This window comes from Emydura macquarii, unplaced genomic scaffold (genome assembly GCF_026122565.2).
Source record: "Emydura macquarii macquarii isolate MOO-44397 ecotype Brisbane River unplaced genomic scaffold, CSIRO-AGI_Emac_v2 contig_1253, whole genome shotgun sequence".
NCBI lineage: Eukaryota > Metazoa > Chordata > Testudines > Chelidae > Emydura > Emydura macquarii.
Genome location: NW_027131390.1, coordinates 74,278,480 through 74,297,032, shown reverse-complemented (window position 1 = coordinate 74,297,032; position 18,553 = coordinate 74,278,480). Strand labels below are relative to the sequence as shown.

The following is an 18,553-nucleotide window of genomic DNA, read 5'->3' as shown; positions in this document are numbered from 1 at the left end:
TTCTTAAATAATCCATAGATTGGTATTGATATAATCAGTGTTGAAAGATTGCATGATGTCTTTTAGCCTCTCTGTTATAACTGCTTTTGTAAAAAAAAATAAGCTTGCTATACAGTTGCCCAGTTATCTAGGAGCAGAAGCAGGACATAGGGACTTCATGTCTTCAAACATCTGATGGCAAGTTTACCATCCCTACCCCTTAACTTTCTAAATAGTCTTAAACTTTTAAATTGTTTCAAAACATTTCTTATCCAAAATATCCAATGGCAAGAATATCCTGATGGCCTGCAAAATACCACATTTCACAAACAAAGCCATTCTTAAGTGGTATGGGCACAAACTTCTGAAACTGCTAATTTCTCATTTATGCATTCCTTTAAATTAAAAACAGTTAAACCAGTTTGTTTTGCGTAGTATACAAAGAAAAAATACTCTGGCTGAAGCCCATAGGGCTTTATATACTTTGAGCTGAAAGACATTTCCAAATACTGAATTATAGTGGAAGCAACGATACAATGTGGATGGCACAATTGTCGCACCATATTTTCCTTGATATCTCTCCATTACAGGGTCTTAAATTGTTGTTATACTCTAAAAAGTTGCTCTATAAAAATGGCATCCTGGGGTACAGGGTTTATTGTGTTTTACTGATTCCATATAAAATTTGCTTTGTTTACAGTTAAAACAAACGGCCAACTCTCAGACTTACGCTGGGCTCTGAAAGCCAATCCAGATCAGTCCTGCTCATACACCATCACAAGTACCAGGGGTAAAATATGCCCTCATTTACACAGTGCAATCCCACTAATAGCTCATTTGGAGGGCAGAGAAAGCTCTTGAGTTGCCAAAGAGCATTTCTTTCCAACCTAAAAATGTTATATTTGAATTATTAATTTCATTATAAATCTAAATTCTCTGTGTTTAATATAAATGTAATAATTGTGAATTGATTTGAATCAAAATATAAATTAGATCTATGACTATCAATCTACCTATTTCTGGTCTTTTGCTGATTGTCTGCTGGAGTCAGCAAGGAATTCTTTCCATCTTTCCCCATCATAGTATACTATTTGGTATTGTTATGCTGACACATCGTATTGACAGATGCTTCCTAGGTACTGAGATACAGAGTGCCTGGTTTTCATTACATTGAAGATCTTAGTGTATATGAGAATTATGCCCAAATATTTCACTGTTATACAGGAGTATTGTGATGTGTGGAATGACTTCTTCTGAGGTATCTAGTATAAGCCCATTGAAGTCAAATGGACATAAATGTGCGCTTAAAGTAAGGCACATGCTTACGTCCCTTTCTGAATCAGAGCCTTAGTGCAGTATGTCACGGCAAGGATTCCTTTGATGCAGACTGAGTACATCTACTAAAGAAAGGTGCCTGTCAAATCTAGATGCATAACCACAGCAGAATCCATTCAGACAAGGCAAACAAATTAATATTTCATGCTAAATACATAGATTTCCTGTCCTCAGGTTTAATACTATACCTCAAAAATATAAAACCGAGTCAAACTGACCTCTTCACAGTCTTCAGGAAGTTAATGAGATCTTTCAATTAAAGAAGTATTGTTGTGAACCCTGAGTTGTTTGCAAGAGCTTAACTTTCTGCTTTATGTGTTTTTCTTTTCACAGATTCTGTTTTAAATGATTTTGTTATGATGCACTGTGTTTTTATGCCAAATAGTCAGCTTTGTCCGGTCTTGATGGCACAATATCCTTTTGTAATGGCAGTTTTAAAACTATCCTGTCAGAAAAGAGACAGATGCATTCTTAAAAATTCCTGGCTCTCCAAAGACCAGTAAAATTTAATGGAGCCTTGCTTTTATGGCCAAGTTTCCAAAGTATGAATGACAGATTACCCATAACTAGGCTCAGAAGGGTTAGATTTGTGTTGGTAAATGTTGATAATGTTGATTTCACAGTATGCACACAGACTGGCAAGAAATATTTCCATCGATAATAATAAAAATTTACACACAGGCAGAGCAAGAAAAATGCTGCTTAAGAACTGAAGAGTTTGATATATACTTTCTAGGTTTTGATATGTGATTTTGATCATTTGTGTTTTGATGGCTATAAAGTTTTAACTTTTTTAATCTCAACATCTACAGTCATTAAATAATTATTGCCTGACCCCTACCCACCATTTCCTGACACACACACCATAATTTCTTGTGACTATGACAATTTAAATAAATCCCCAAAAAATTAATGCTTAAAACCCATAGTTTTTCTTAAATGGGAAAAGTTAAATTGATAAAAAAAAAAATGCTTAAAATAAACATTGATATTATCTGTCAAATTATATAAAAAAAATTTTTTTTTTGCCAAGCCTACCGATAACTTAGTGTTTTTTTGGGGGTTAAGCTGCCAGCAGGTGGTACATACTGACACTATGGTGAAATAAAATTCTGGAGCCTGAAAACTCCATCTTTTCTTCTAGAGATTTCTTACCATGCACGCTGAATTTCACTAAGTGACATTGGGTTCCTCTTAGTTAAAACAATTCCTTCTGGCACAATAGCTGAACCCTTCAGGCTCCTGGAGTAGATGAAGGTCAGTAGCTGCTTCAGCCAACAGTTCCATTTTTGTGCAAAATGAAAGAAGAGTAATTAAAACATAAGAACAAAAGCATCCCCAGGGAAGATGAATAGGTGAGCGATCATTAAAATTGTCAGCATTTCCCATGTTACCACACAGTGGTATCTGTAATGCCAGTTTTCTCTACATACAGAGTAGGAAATAGCTCTGGCATCTCCAGCCCTGTTGTATGTTAAGTGTAAATTAATTTTGATTGTTTTAATGGCAATCACTTTGTTATAATGGTTTTATTCTCAGATGATGAATTTCAAGGAGATGAGTTTATCTGACTCTATTTTCAGAAGGTGCCAGAAGTTCTTGCTAAAGCATTGCTTTTTCAGTTAAATTTTATGATGCTAAACAATGAAGCAGGAAAGAGCAGAAACAATTTTCATGAGTGTTTGTTCTCTGCATCTCCTCTGTGACAAGTGTGGACATTTCTCCTGTAATTCTGGTCTGGTTTTTTCACTTTATTTCAGTTTTCCAAATGACTCAGTTATTAACAATTCAGATTACTACAGGGTAGTTGAGAATCAAGTTGGTTGCTGCCACTTTCATTGGTTCCGTGCCTTTGGGGTTGGCTTTTAAATGACAATTTTAGCTCCTGAATATGCAGTCTGTTTAATGAATATGCAATGTTTCTTTAATTGCCTTTGTTCTTCTTGTGGAAGAAAAAATCCAGATAACTTTTAAATTTAATTTTTAATCTTTCTTTTAACTTTGTCCATTTTGTGAGTTTTTTAAAACTTTTATTAGAGTTTGACAGGAAATGAAATTCTGTTTTCAAAAAGTCCAGACTCCTATTCTTCATATAAGAGTTTTTAGTTCTCAAAACAGTCTTTCAAAATTAAATAACTCTGTGAAAGTCATTCTCTGAAGTTGTTGATTTTTACATGAAAGTTTTTGGAATTTTCTTGTCTTCCTGTGTTGGGTGAGGATTTGCTTGTGCACTGTCAATAATGTATTAATTAATTCCTCATTAATGTAAATATTCTATGCTTAAATGACTTCTTCCATTAGTAATTAGTTTAGCATCAAATGACCTTCCTATATTTGTAGATTAAAGTAGATAAAACACCCGCTGAATTTTAGAAGTTGCAGGAGTGTGATCACACCACGCTCCTTGTGTCGGGCTCTTGCATCCCCATTCGCCATGCTTGGGTCGACATTGAAAGCACTGCACCATGTGTAGCTATCCCACAGTACAATTAGCCACAGAGGCTTTTGGGAAGCTTGTTGTCGTCCCATGATGCAACGTGCTCCCTCTCCCTCCCTTCTTGTCCCAAACAAACTGCAAACGCTTTTTTGTGCCGTTTTTCTATGCTGTGCGCACGCCGTTGCCGGAGAGATGTGGAACCCGCTCAGCTCTGCACTATCATTGTGAGCATCACAAATACCTCACGGCTTATCCTGCAGTATTTTCAAAAGCGAAAGAGGAGCCGCAGCATGGAAAATAGCAATGTTACTTAGGCCGCCCTGCTACAAGCTATAGAGCGGAACAATAACACTAGTCAGTTTCATTTTCACACCCTTGTGCATGTGTCTTTGTATGTGTGTACCAAAATATATGTATTCATACACAAGCAAAACTGACAAACGTTATATAGGTATCTAGGAAATGGGCTCAAGCCACAAACGTTCAGGTCCAGATATCCCAAAGTCAGGATTTGTTTAAAAACTTAGTGGCACAGTTTCCAGCAGATTGTTTTGAGTTTACTCTTCAGTGCACACTTAACAGATGAATTGCCGTGAACTCATGCCTGGAAGGGGCTGTTTTTTATTTCACCTGATCCTGAACCTCTAATGAAAAGTGGAAAGTAGCTGTAATCATCTGATCAAAAATGTCTCATGTAAACACAACAACAGTTTAGCCATTAGACCTTTATACTTACATTGGGCAATTATAGAAAATACATTGTATGTTTTGTTAACTTCATTTACCATCAGACCAACAAGAATTTATACTCCATCACAGTGATGCACATTGGCTTTACACAATTACTAGTTATTAGTGTAGTTAATTTTTAATTGCATAGATAAAAGAACAGACTTCAAAACTTGCTTCTGCTTTCTAGCAAAGATAACTTATGCCAACAGAATTAGAATATAAGTGCCGAGCTCTAACCATGTTGGTGTTGATTCATGTTTCACAATTAACTGCATATCTGATGATTACTTATTGTGAAAATATGTAATATTTTATTTCTGATTGCAAACTGTAATGCATTTGCAACATGTAGAGTTAAGAGGTTTTCACTAACTTTCACCATGATAACATTAATAAAGGAGCCATTATTAGCCGAATTAAAAATAAGCAAATGAGCAGTAAAAATTACTGGTGCCTGTGGTGTCAGTTAATAAGTACGTAAAAATATATGAAATAATAACAGTGTTTGAAAGGTAGAAACTACATGATGAAAATGACTCCGTGGAATGTTAAACTTGCTGCCTAAAATGTTAGAGAGCATAGCCTGCAAACTATTATTTACTTCCTATGATGCTTGGGCTTATGCACTCTCATAAATAGGCTGACATGTTTCCCTAGTCATGTTAAACCCTTTCTAAACTAAATTAGAATGCAGATCTCTAGTCACACTCAGAAGCTTAGCAGTCAAATAACTGTCCCGTTAATCCTAGTGAAGTGCCTAATCTGTGTGGGGTATTTTTGGTCAGAGGGATATTAGAAAAGTATGTATTCATAAGTCCACCTTTTTTTCCAATTAATGCTTTGCTTTACTGTGGGAAAAACAAGAAATCACGGTGTAATTTTAAAATGAAAAGATTGACATAGATCTTACAGATGATTCTGATTTCTAATGAGGAGTTTGAAGTCTTTCGGGTAAGCTCCTGAAGCTGTGTCCTGAATGAACCCATCCTTGATTTGACTGAAACAATGGAAATAAATTAATTCTGAAAGTTCACTATGTCCGGATTCATATCAGAGCTATTATATGGTGAGAGAGGCCAGGGCCAAAAATTCTTCCAAGGAAGGCAAGTCAAAGTTACCACCACAATCATTTTCTCCCTAATTCACGCACAAACATCCATTTATTGGGAGCAAGTGTGTCGTGTCTTGTCGTCGTCGTCCTCCCTCCCCCACCCCCGAATTTATACTGTTAACCTCAATCAATGAGAGTCAAGTCCATGAAGGGTCTGATCCTGCTCCCACTGTGGACAGCGATGAAATCCGTTCCGTTCAATGGGAGCAGGAACAGACCAGAATGAATGTTGGCATAAGCCCATGATGGGGCATACAGGTGCTTTAAAATGTATGAAGCCAGTACGACCCCATTTCAGGTTTTCAAGTAAAGGATGCTTGGGACAGGAAATGAAGTCACTGAGGGCGAGGAAGAAGTCTTGGGAAGCAATGTGGGTTGTATAAAGAAGACTGTGCTGATGCCTCTGGCTTTAGGACCCAGGGTGGATTCGTATAACCGGGGGGGGGCTGGAACTTCCTTCTCCCTGCAGTGGTGAGAGATCAAATTGGTTCTTGGTGTGTCCAGCCTGTCCATCTGTCAGAACCAAGAGACCATCACAGTCTTGGAAATATAATCCCAAGAGCAGGGTGGTAGTGCGAGCACGGGGGAAGGCCTGCTGAGATATAAGGAGGCTATATAAACCCTGCCTTTCCCATAGGTAATAGACTAGGAAGAAGGCAAGCTGTATTGATGGTCTCTCCTGTAAGTTATGGACAAGTAAGCTTCTCTGTATTTATTATGTGTGAATTTTGTTTTGCTTTATAGCGTTTCTGAGGCAGACTGAACCAATAATGTTCTGTGAGAATATGCAGACATCTCTTCACTGCCTTTTATTTTCCTTCTGCAAATTGAAATAAAACTTCCCCTGTCCCAAACTTCCAACCCCAAAAGGGAACTTTTTCTGTTTACAAATGCCATGGACATGCCTTCTATCTATCTATCTATAAATCCACCCACCCACCCATATTGGACTTGAAATTTGCAGTTTTTTACCTAAACCTGCATGATATGACTCAGTACAATATTTTAAAGAAAATGTTTTCCTAAACCTAGTCTCAATAGGCCCAATTTGCCCCAATGGATATCTACTGATTTCAGTAGAGGTACCCCGAAGGTGCACTTAGCTTAATGTTATTAAAATAGAATCTTGTAAATAAAATAAGTAAATCTCCTGAACTTTCTTCCCTCTGATTGGGGAGAGGGTCCAGAAGCCAGCTTTATAGCTTGCTCCCCACTAACTTAACAGAGGCATCAGTGCAGCTCTTTTAAACACAAGCTTAGTGCTCTTTAAATTACAGTTGTAGATAAAGGAGTGAGTGCTTCAGAGGTGTGTTGTTCTTTGTGGTACTCACAAGACGTGCATGCAGGAACTGTGCTTTTGATGCTGTTTATTTATGTCTTTATCTTTTTTCTACATTTTTTTCCCTTTAAACAAAATACTAATTTTTTGCTGTGATTTCCATCTTTTTGTAATTAAACATTTAAAAAAGAAAAGCCACCCTTTGTTAAATATGTAGCTTTATATTTTACTGTTTATGTTCCTAAATGCATGTCACAAAGTGCAGTGCACAGGATATGATACGCGGCTGAGTCATGTGACAGAGTTGAGGCTTCCTGAGTGACCATAGCCAAATCAGTTAATCCCTCTATGCTTCAGTTCCTCATCTATAAAATGGGGATATTTCCTTTCTTCTATCCTTTGTTTTGACTGTAAACTCCTCAGGGAAAGGACAGTCTCTCAACAGATGTATGTATAGCATCTAGCACAATGGGAACCGACTCAGCTGGGATTGCTGGGAATAATGTAATATAAAATTAGAAATAAGAGTAATAATACCAAAGGTTTACTGCATGTAAACAGGTGGTAAAAACTCTCTCAGAGAGAGGCTGAAATAATTTGTAACCAAAAAGAGAAACTTTTTATTCTTCTATTTCCATGATTCCGTCTTATTCTACCAGAAGAACAGGACAGAATGTTCTCTTTAGATGAAAATGATTAACCATCTTTTCCCTGGCTCTAAAGTGTCCTCTCTCTTGCTCCATTATAAGGCTGTGACAAAGCAGTCTGATTGTGACTCTTGATTCATTCTTTAGAAAGTGCCCTCTGTTTTTTCATGAACAGTATTACTGAGAGGCTTCATTATACCTTTACAGTATGGTAAGAAACAAAAAAGATATGTAAATCTGTACCTTCTGACCTCACTGAGAAATTCCTGCTGGAAAGCTGTGTTTCAAGGCTCCTGAAAAGAGTAGCTTCCTCAGTTCTTACTGTATTGGATATTTTAACTCAATGAATATTTTCCTTGACACCTTGGCACTTACCATGCCCAGCCTTCCCAAGATTCAGAGCAGGAGAAAATGGATTATGCCCTTAATAATAAAAGGCGAGTCATCCGACTGGTTCTACAATGGGCTGCTTTGTATGGAGATCTATTACAAGAGGATGAAGCAGCAGTGGCCTTTCTGGAGGTACAGTGCGATTCCTATTCATTATACCGAAGAGCAGCTACCAAAGAGGATTTGCATAAAACCATTTCACAGCCTTTAGAATTCTGTTAACAAATATGCAGATGCCATGAATCCCTTTAATGTGCAAAGTTCTGTTTGTGTTTCCTTTCTCAGTTTACACATGATTGCTTTTTATTTTAATGTACAACAGTTACAGAGCCTGCAGGAACAAATCCTTGCTGTGTGTAAGATACTGTATGCCATGGTGGAGAGGGCTCTGACAACAGCAAAACTTTTGCAGTTCTGCTGTGCAGTGGTGGGAGGCAGGATTTTGCGGAGGGAGGATGAACTCTCTGCATGCCACAAAAGTCTTCCTAATCCTGGCATGGAGATGGGTTTTTTTTAATCTGGTTGGGATGTGCCAGGGAGGGGCTAGAGCAGGGGGGGCCAAACTGTGGCTTGTGAGCCGCATGCGGCTCTTTTACAACTGTAAAGTGCAGCTCGGGGAGCCTTCTATACCCCCTCCCCCATTCTCCACCTACCAGACGGGTGTGAGGAGCTTGGAGCTTCTGCCCTGTGGTAAGGTTGTGGGGCTAGAGGATTCTGCCCAGAGGAGGGGGAGGGTTTCGGAGGGTCAGTAAATTTGGCCACCCATGAGCTAGAGGATCTGTCACTATGTGAAGCCAAAGACCACTCCATCCCCAATTGTCCTGCAGCCAAAGTGGCTTCTATAGCCTGGAATGCTTGTCCCCAAGGTCCCTGAGAATCTCGCGTGCACACAGCCCCGCTACTGCATTTGACCCAGAACAACATCAATTGTAATGCAGATTGTAAACTCTTTGGGGGCAGGTACCATGCCTTTGTGTTTGCTCTGTAGTGCACAGTACACTTGGGTGTCATATAAGTAATAACAACAATTAAGACTTTAATTGCTACTTGAAGATAAAATGACTTAACTGAAAGAGGGTTTCATTGTATTAGGTGTAAAATTACCTATGTTACCAAATTATTTGTGAAAAAATAATGAATTCCATAATATTTCTCCATGGTCTTCTAAAAATGTAGAATATGGTTTGACAAGGCCATGATTACATACTGAACTAGAAAAGCACATCTGTCTTACGTTTTTACCAACATGCTTCCTTCCTGTATGTGTATTTTTAATTTAAATCAGCTGGAGTTACACAAACAGAAGGGATACAGGATTTGGTTTAGAATTTGAGTGTTGAGTATTGTTCCCGTGTTCACTAAACTGGATCTCACTCTTAGTCATCAGTAAACTAGCATATGTAAACTCACTAATCCTTTATTCTTTTATGTACAACTCATCTATTGGTTTGTTGTTGAAAGACTATTCTGTATCATTTACAGGAATTTTATGTATCTGTATCAGATGATACAAGAATTATTACAGCACTAAGAGAGCAACTCCCAGAGCTAGAGAAGACAGTAAAACAAATGTAAGGTCTTCACTTTTTTGGTTCATTTTACGCAGTGGAAAATGTCTATCTTAGAGCTGTCTGGAAAATGATTCCCAAGTCCATGGAGAGCTTTCAAGATGGTTGCTCCAACAATTCTAGAACAAATGCTTCTATGCATGCATGTTCAGACAAACATGTGACACTTTTTCTCTCTATGAACATTCTTGTGAACACCAAATTCACTCAAACATTCGTAGGAAAAATACAAAAGAAATTCCACTAAAGCAAAGAGGTCAGACTAGATGATCTAATGGTTCCATCTGGCCTTAAATTCTATGAAACTATGAAAAAATGTGCCAATCAATGTTTGTGTACAATCTTTGCAATATTTGCCCAATCCTAAGTTAGACTATGATAATCTTCCTTTCTTTCCTTAGTATAAAACATGTATGGATGCCTAGATACTATAGTTTGGAGAGTGGTCAATGTCTAAATTATACTGTAGGTAATATCTTCCAAAATATATTTAATGATATGCTTTTTCTGCATTCTATAGCTCAGAAGAAGCTAAAGCGCCACAAAAGAAGGTAAATGGACTTTATCTGGCAATCTTCTAAAACAAAAGATTTGTTTTAAGACTTTCCTCTTCAGTAACATATAATTTATTAAAACAATACATATTGAAATATTTTCAAACATTAAGATGCAAATTCCTTTCTGTTACTTTCTTTCCTGCATCTTTGATACACTATGTCTGATTAGATCTACTCCATATTTCTTCTTGCATTTATGATGATAGCTTTTTTTGTTTGTTTTTGGCAGCACAAAGTTCTTTTGCAGCAGTTTAACACAACAGATGACAGAGCACAAAAACGCCAGCCGATCAGGGGGAGTGATGAAAGTAAGTACATGCATACAGGGGTTTGCAGCACTCTGTTTCCTGATATTTATAGTAAATTTGTCACTCCTGGGGCAGAGATCAAAATAAATATAACTATCCACAATTTACAAATCTGAGACTAAAAACCTGTTTGCCTTTCCTCACCTAAAATGGTCCTTTTAGTCACTAATTTTAATAGAACTTCCTCAGAGGAAAAATACTTAAAAATACACTCCTTTAAAATAATTTAAAAATAAAGCAGTTTAAAAACAGCCCTAGCAATGTGTCGGTGTGTAGTACATATGCAACGAGTAATCTGGAACACACATGATATTGGGGGTCCCTGTTTCCCACTGATTATACACTGGCATAACTCTGTTGATTTCATTGGAGTTACATTGTCATAAAACGTGTGTAAATGGAATGGAGAGTCAGGCTCTGAATCTCTGTTCTAAGACAGGAAGGCCTATTAAATAGAAACCTCAATTTGCTCGCACTAGCCATTTTGTCTCTTATTTGCCTCCCCTGCAGAGTTCAAGATCAAATTTACAGTCAAACTATGACTTTTCAACTCTACTCAGTTTTCAGACTTTCTTTTTATTTTGAGCTGGAGAAGCTCCTCTGTGTGGAGGCAGATTGGAGATCTGGCTCTGTGATTTATCCATTGTAACCAAAGATATTTTAAATATCCCATAAATCCTGGCACCTTTTTCCAAGTGTTAGTCGGCATTGAAAAGGGTGTTAAAATTTATTTTCACAATAAAAGCTGCCTTATCTTTGAACCCAGCCTTGTTCTGACAATCAAGGGACAGCTCTGGATGAATGTATGAACAATAAGGTGGTACATCTAGGATCAAAGAATGTATCTATAGAATGGGAGACTGTACCCTGGAAAATAGTGATCTGAAAAGGATATCATTGTTGATAAGCAAGTGAACATGAGCTCCCAGTGTGAAGCCAGGGCAAAAAGGGCTACCGGGATCCTTAGCTGTACAAAGTGGGGAATATTAAGGAAATGCAGTTATATCTGTATATGACATTGGTGAGACCACTATTGGAATGTTGTACTTAGTTCTGGTCCACACTTTAGAATGGATGTTGAAAAGTTGGAGAGGGTTCAGAGAAGAGCTACAAGAAGGACCTGTGGTCTGAAAATCATGCCTTACAGTGAGAAACTTTGAGATCAATCTATTTAATTTATAGAAGACGTTTAAGAAGTGATTTGATGATGGTCTATTAGTGCCTACACAGGGAGCAGAGATATTAGAGGACTATTTAATCTATCAGACAAAAGCATAGCAAGATCCAATTGCTGGAATTTGAAGTCTGCAAAATTCAAACTAGAAATGAGATACAAGTTTTCAGCAGTGTGGGTAACTACCCATTAACACAGGTTACCAAAGGCTATGGTCAATTCTCCATCACTTGAGTCTTTTAATCAAGACTGAATTAAAAAACATGCTCTTGCCCATCCTCAATTGACTGGGTTTGCTGCAGGAATTACCAGCTGAAATTCTGTAGCTTGTCTCATATAGGAGATCAGTCTATATGATCATAATGGTCCCTTCTGGTCTTACAATCCATGCATTTATGAGTAATGATCTTTATAATGATGAACGCTAAGATAAGAGTAATCAAATCTCATGGCGCAGTTGCTGATTGCCACAGAGAGCAGGAAGAAATTCCCCCAGCCCATGCCCAGCACTGCCCAGTTATCTAGGTCCATTATTGACAGAAGGGAGTTGCCTATCTGTGAAGTAGGAATGGACACTTCAGGAGCCAGCATCATGTACTTAAAGGATCAACAATCTGATCTCATTTGTCAGTGTTCCCTCCCTGCTGAAGTCAACAGAGCTACCCCAATTTACCCCAGTTGAGCATATGACCCTTCATTTTTTTCCTATGGCTCCTCTACTATACATGCTCAGTCTAAGCTAGTTTGCACTTTGTGTGGTGTTGTTTTCAGCACTGCCCAAGCCACTTATTTAGAGAATGGGCGAAGGAATGACGTAAGAAAATTTCAAAATACAAAAATGACTTCTTAAAAAATAAAAACTGGAATAAAAATGTCATCAGATAATTGTTGTAGCTCAGTTTTGTTTAATATTCCATGAATGGTGTGAGTGAGACAGAATTGTGAAGTGTGGACGTTATAATAACAGAGGTAAGAATGACTGTAAAGAGTGGGACTGCTAAATGATGGAGCGGTTCCTCTTGCACATCCAGCATAAGTGCTCTACTTATGTAGGTGAAAGCAGCCCAGGAACAACACTAATTCGCACCTTTGGCACAGACTCTACACTGCAGCACTGCTCAGGAAGAGTGGATATAAAGGTGTTCTTAAATCACCTTGCATCTCCCCATCCTCTGATGTATCTGCACCAGGATAGCCCCTTGGTGCAATTTAGAAGAATTAACAGACTGTCCCAAGTTGCACCAGCTGGTTTATGGCCTTAAGTGCCATTGCAGCAGCTAAAGATCAGAAGATCTTAGGAACACCTTGGTCATGTCGCCTTTCCTCAGCCGTGCTTCAGGCACTGGTCTCATGATTGTATGTGTAGGAGCCTGCAAGGCAGCGCTATACCTGTCTGAAGGTCCCTGTCCTCTGGAAGCTGGTTAAGCTGGCTTTAGGGCACTTTGTCCTCAGACAATAGCCCATGGCTGCCCTACTGCAGCCTAGCCTCTGGGTTTCTGACTTTTTCACTTCTAAACTACATTAGCTTGGTCTTAGGAGCTAGTTCCCTCTCCTTTTGCTCTCTTTTGGATCTGCACATCCTTGATTAAATACCACCTGCCTATCCCTTTGCAGTATGAAAAATCGCAATAAGATACTAGGCTCCTCGAACTTTGGTGGGATCAGGATTAACAGGTGCCCCCCAAATTGAAAAGTGGGGATCCCATTCTGTCTTTCCACCCACTCACTCCCACCTCACTATTTCCCCCCATTATCATCCTTCACCCTTTCTCTGGTTTTGAATAATGTTTTCAATTAGCTCAAGACACGTTTTAAATAGTGCTGTAACCGATACAATTTTCTTTCTTACCAGTTTCTCCAGCCTGAGATAGGGACAGCATTTCAAGCAAGTGAGCAGGTAACTGAGGCAGGGATAGTAATAACATCAGGCAAACAGCACGGTCCCTGGGCATCTTTTTCAGTGCATTGATCTGTGCTCTCTGAAGAAAATAATGCACAGCATCACTGTATATCTGTCTCTCTCTGTTCCCTGCACCCCAACAACACAATGTCAATGCAGTCAGCCCTTAACATTACTACTTTTCACCCTCCCATATATCTGTGCTGACACCCACTCATTCACTTTCCCCATTACACACACCATCATCACCAGAAAGGGCCCTAATAGTGTCCTGAGTTATTAAGGTTTCTGTCCCTTATACACAATTAAAACCTTAGTATATTGGGGAACTGGTGTTGATCTGTTTTAATTTATTGCCCATCCTAAACAAGGGTGCCACTCGTGAAAATTTCTAGCTCTCTGTAGATCACAAATCTCAGCTTAATTCACAGAAAGTGCAAATTTGCAAATTACACAGCTACACATATCATGCAATGTTTTAAGACCTGGACAATATAGGAGGTAGACATTTCTAAAGAACTTAACCTTTAAGGCTTACAGATGCACATCTGTGGTGACATTCTGTGTTTTACTCTGACTGTTAGTATGCTAGTCTGAATTCTGAGAAAGCTGGCAGCATAAAGTGAGCCAGAGCAAGAATTATTTCCAAAGATGAGTTGCAGTAGATTTAAACAGCAAATGTACAGCATATCTTGTATAATTTAATTCATCTCCAAATCTTTAACATTTGAGAGATAATATCCAGCTCAATACCCTAGCAATGGATAAAGTACTAGAAAATGAGGAGCAATTTTGCACTGGCATATGGAAAGATCTGATTACCTCATAGATATTTTCCATCTCTGATTTCTGGTATTCTGTGTCAGGAGTCCACGCTGTCCTTCAGAATCATCTGAAGCTTTACACTAAAGCCCACTGAAATCAGTGGACAGATTTGCACTGACTTCAGTGGGATCTGGATCAGGGCCTCCATTATTTTCTCTTTCTCAAAACTCATCTTGAAATTTTTCTCCACTTTATCTGATAATCAACATTAAATTCTACTTGCTTTTCCTTTTCCCATTGCTGTGTCCTTCCATTTCCCCCTCTCTTTTACTAGCTTGCTAGGATATGTACTTTAATCTCTCTTGCTTTTACTTGCCTCCTTCCTTGTTCCTTTTGTTCTCCTTTACATTTGTATGTCATTTTCTGTAGTATGTCGCTATACCCAACTCTTTGTTATCTTTTTGTTCCACCTCTCATTGCAAAGTGTTTTGTGATGCTTGGTATGGAGGATACTCTGTACGAAATGATAGTATTTTAGTAGAGCCGGCACCTCAAGTCTGTCCTGCTGATAAAGCAAACATCATATTTTGGTTAAATTCATTGGTTTTGTGTTTAAAAAACCCCAACAACTACAAAAACCCATTGGCCCTGGCTTCTGTGAACTCCTCATCTGCCCTTCTCCCCCCCTTCCCTGGAATTATGGCTCCAATAAAGTAGTATTGCTAAAATTATCTCATTTTGCCATATTATCTCATTCTATGAATCTCCACCAGACTGGAAGGAGGACAGTGTCTGTATTCTTTGGCTGTCCCCAGCCCAGTTCCTGCCATCTCCCCCCGCACAGAGCCACATCTGTGGAGTGAGATTAGTGGTGATCCACTCCACAGTTCCATGAAAGTAGCTGATCACTCTCCTCTTCTGTATGGATGGGAAAAGATTCATGCATGGAAATGACCCTCCATATGGGGATCTGTGAGTGGGAACAACCAGGTCATTGTATAACCACAGGCTTTATGCTGATGAATGTATATCACATGTGAATCAGTCTGTACAAATGTTCATCCTATGAAATACATCCATAGAATCCTACAGGCATCCCCCCATGCATGTACATCACATATTCAGAGAGCCATAATCTGGGTGTCTCTCCTTTGAATTTACATAGACACAGAGTTTAAAGCCAGAAGGGACTAACAAATCATCTAGTCTGACCTCCTATATATCACAGGCCACTAAACACCACCCAGTCACCGCCAGCAGCCATAAGACCATGCAGATATTGCTTCCCTGGAGACACTCATCACATGCTATAGGGTCATATAGCAATTGATTCCAAAGCTGCATGTTTCTCATTCATAGGGCAGGCAGCAAAATGAACATAAAAGGCTAACATATAATTATAATACCCCATAAACTGTTTGGCAGTTGGACTAAAGGAGTTCTTTGCTTGCTTTCTGTTTTGGCTTGAATTCATGCTACTTACATCATGGTCTTTACAGGCTGATGTAATATCATCTCAGTCACTGTGCAGCAATATGGCTTCGTATTTTCTATAATTTAATGGGATCAGTTGTATATTTGTTGTTAGGGCATTTCCCCTCATTTTCTGTAATGTGCTTGGTTTCTCAATAACATTTGAATATTAAAAAGGGACTACAACAGATGCAACACATCTTAAATTGAGCTTTGATTGTGATCACGGATCTCTTATCAAATCTGGTTTATATTGTATGTAGAGAGTTCATAGCCAATTTTTCTTAACTCTTGAAAAGAAAATCACTTATTAAATATTTATTTGACTATCTAGTGGCCTGAAACATAAGGAAACACCAAGTGATACTGACTTTTATGAGTAATATAGTAATATTGGAATTTTTGGTACCTTATAATTTGCTAGAAGTTCCTGCAAATCAGTCATTGAAATTAGTCAAACTTTAGAACAATTTGCAGTTGTGAAGCTACAGTACCAAGCAAAGTTGTAGTGACCTGCTGTTATTGTTTGTTATATCTGTGAGCAATGGGTTATTGAAGTAAAGCAAGTCATTTGCAAAGTAAACTGCATTCTGTAAACTGCACAATATTCACAATGCATGCTTTTGTCTTTAGTTCTGTTTAAGGTATACTGTATAGACCACACCTACACTACTATCCGCGTCCCAGTGGTTGCCTCTGTTAAGGAAGTGATCAGCGGAGTAGCAGATAAACTAGGATCTGGAGAAGGCTTAATCATAGTAAAGATGAGTTCAGGAGGAGGTATGGTTTTTGCATGATCTTTAATGCTTCTCATTTAAAATGAAGCACAAAACCAATACTGGTTTGGTAAAGGCTATTCCAATAAATGTTAATACATGTTCAACTAGTATGAAAGTTCTTTCTTAAGGGCAAATCCTACCCCATTTTTTTGCAGTTGCAGCATTTTTTTTGTTTCAGAAGTGGGTGGCAGGCAGCCTGCTTAGCATACAGTTGGAGAGAGTGATTCACAAGTTAGTTCATAAGCTCTTCCTTAACTTATGATTTTCACCCTTCTTTTAGGACTGCCATGATGAGCGCTGAATACAGTTGCATTTCACCACTTCCTTAGGCATTGACTTATTGACTTACAAGTCAGTTTTGGAAGAACAGCTAGTTCTAATCTGTTCAGAAAAGGGTGAACTGAGTCCTTAATTATTGTTGGGGTTTTGGTGCAATGGTAGTGTCTAAAGGTTGCTATGCAGGTTCCCTAACTCTTGCTTTCAGTTGGGGGTTGGGGTTGCATTCCCCAGCTCCATGGGAGTTTCACTTGAGATTTGCACTTTTATATATTGATGCCACTTTTCTTCAGTCAGTGGGTTCTGATAGTCACCCACCAGGGTTGTCCAACCCATGGCCTGCGGGCCTCAATCCGGCCCACCAAAGGCTATCCGGCCGCCAGGCTGCAGCAGCAGCCTCACCCACAAAACCCAGCCAGCCGAGTAGAGGAGCAGCCCCTCCCCTCCAGTCCCCTGCAGCTCACCGGCCCCCTGAGTGAGAAAAAAATTGCAGTGTGGCCCTTCACACAAAAAGGTTGAACACCCCTGATGGGCATTCATTATACACATTCAAGTAATGCACATATCTACTAATTTGTTATTGTTGTTAGCTCACTGCTGTTGTTAATTCCACATGCATTTAATAGGCAATCAGATGCTTTCATTTTTTTACAGAAAAGGTTGTACTCAAACCTAATGATGTTTCAGCATTTACGACTCTCAGTGTTAATGGACGTCTGTTCGCTTGCCCACGAGACCAGTTTGATTCCCTGGTATGTATGTATACTGTTCTCAGGAAGGCATTGCAAATCGGAGAGCTTCTTTCGAGCTTATATATTTCCGGATACACTGAACACTAATAGCTCAAAAGTTTCTTGGCCCATTCTACCTTTTGAGTGTTTTTGCTAAAGTCATCTGAGGTAGTCAAAGCTAAAATTTTGTCATAGTGCTGTGGGAGGAGTGCCCTTATCAAAAAAAAAAAAAAAAAAAAAAAAGGGGGTGAGCGGGGGGAGGTAGTAGTATCATTTCCTAACCTAGGGCAAAACTTGTTCTCCCTTATCCACATAGCTGCAATTTTGGAATTTGAGCATATAGGAAGAGCAAAATATTATAACCCAGATTTGTGGTGAGGATCTGATTATAGAATTCTCTCCCCCCTGCTCCCCGTCCCCATTCACGGATGTATAAGGGGAGCTAGATATTATCAATTAAAATATTATACAGACTTGATTCATGCAGTAAATTCTTTAAAACCATTTCTCCCTGTTCCCCTCACCCCAAATACCCTGTCAAAATCACAGCTGATTCTAACGTGTATCACATAAAATATTCTAAGTAGAAAGTCTGGTTTTTCTTAAATAAAATTGTTCATAAGTGCTTACTGTTCAAGCAGTGACTCAAACAATGTCCGTGGGCCCTGCTTTTATAGAGCTTGATTTTAACTGTACTTTTTGTTCCTTTTACTTCATTGAAAACAACTGTCATTGCCAAGTCATGTCAGCATGAACTCTATTACTCCAAGCCTCCTATATGCTTTTAACAAGCTACTTAGTATGTATGCCTTCTTTTATAGATATTGAAAAATCTGAGTTTTGCTTCTGCTTTAGATTTAGAAACTTAGTTGTAAATTTTCAGTCCTTGGATGCCTTTTCCATCTTCGCTCTCTCTATTTAGCATGGACTGATTATGTCAAATATACTTTATTGTACCACTTAGATGAGACTAGGTGATGTACTGACTGTTCTCAGCTCCTGTTGGCTTCAGGAGGAATAGAGGGCATTGAGCATCTCATAGTTGCTTCTCAGCTCTCCATAAAATAAATCCATGCAGTGACTATTCCTGCGGTATTCTGAAGAATGATATT

General features: G+C 38.7%; 1 protein-coding gene across 1 annotated transcript in view; it reads left to right on the top strand.

Moving 5' to 3' along the window:
* RAPGEF4 (Rap guanine nucleotide exchange factor 4) overlaps positions 1–18,553 on the top strand; it is a 205,741-nt gene that overhangs the window by 164,296 nt on the left and 22,892 nt on the right. The window contains exons 17-23 of the mRNA XM_067549231.1: positions 1,648–1,726; positions 7,892–8,042; positions 9,393–9,481; positions 9,999–10,029; positions 10,265–10,343; positions 16,289–16,435; positions 17,365–17,462. Of these exons, the coding sequence (XP_067405332.1) occupies positions 1,648–1,726; positions 7,892–8,042; positions 9,393–9,481; positions 9,999–10,029; positions 10,265–10,343; positions 16,289–16,435; positions 17,365–17,462 (674 nt within the window). The remainder of the gene's footprint in view (positions 1–1,647; positions 1,727–7,891; positions 8,043–9,392; positions 9,482–9,998; positions 10,030–10,264; positions 10,344–16,288; positions 16,436–17,364; positions 17,463–18,553) is intronic.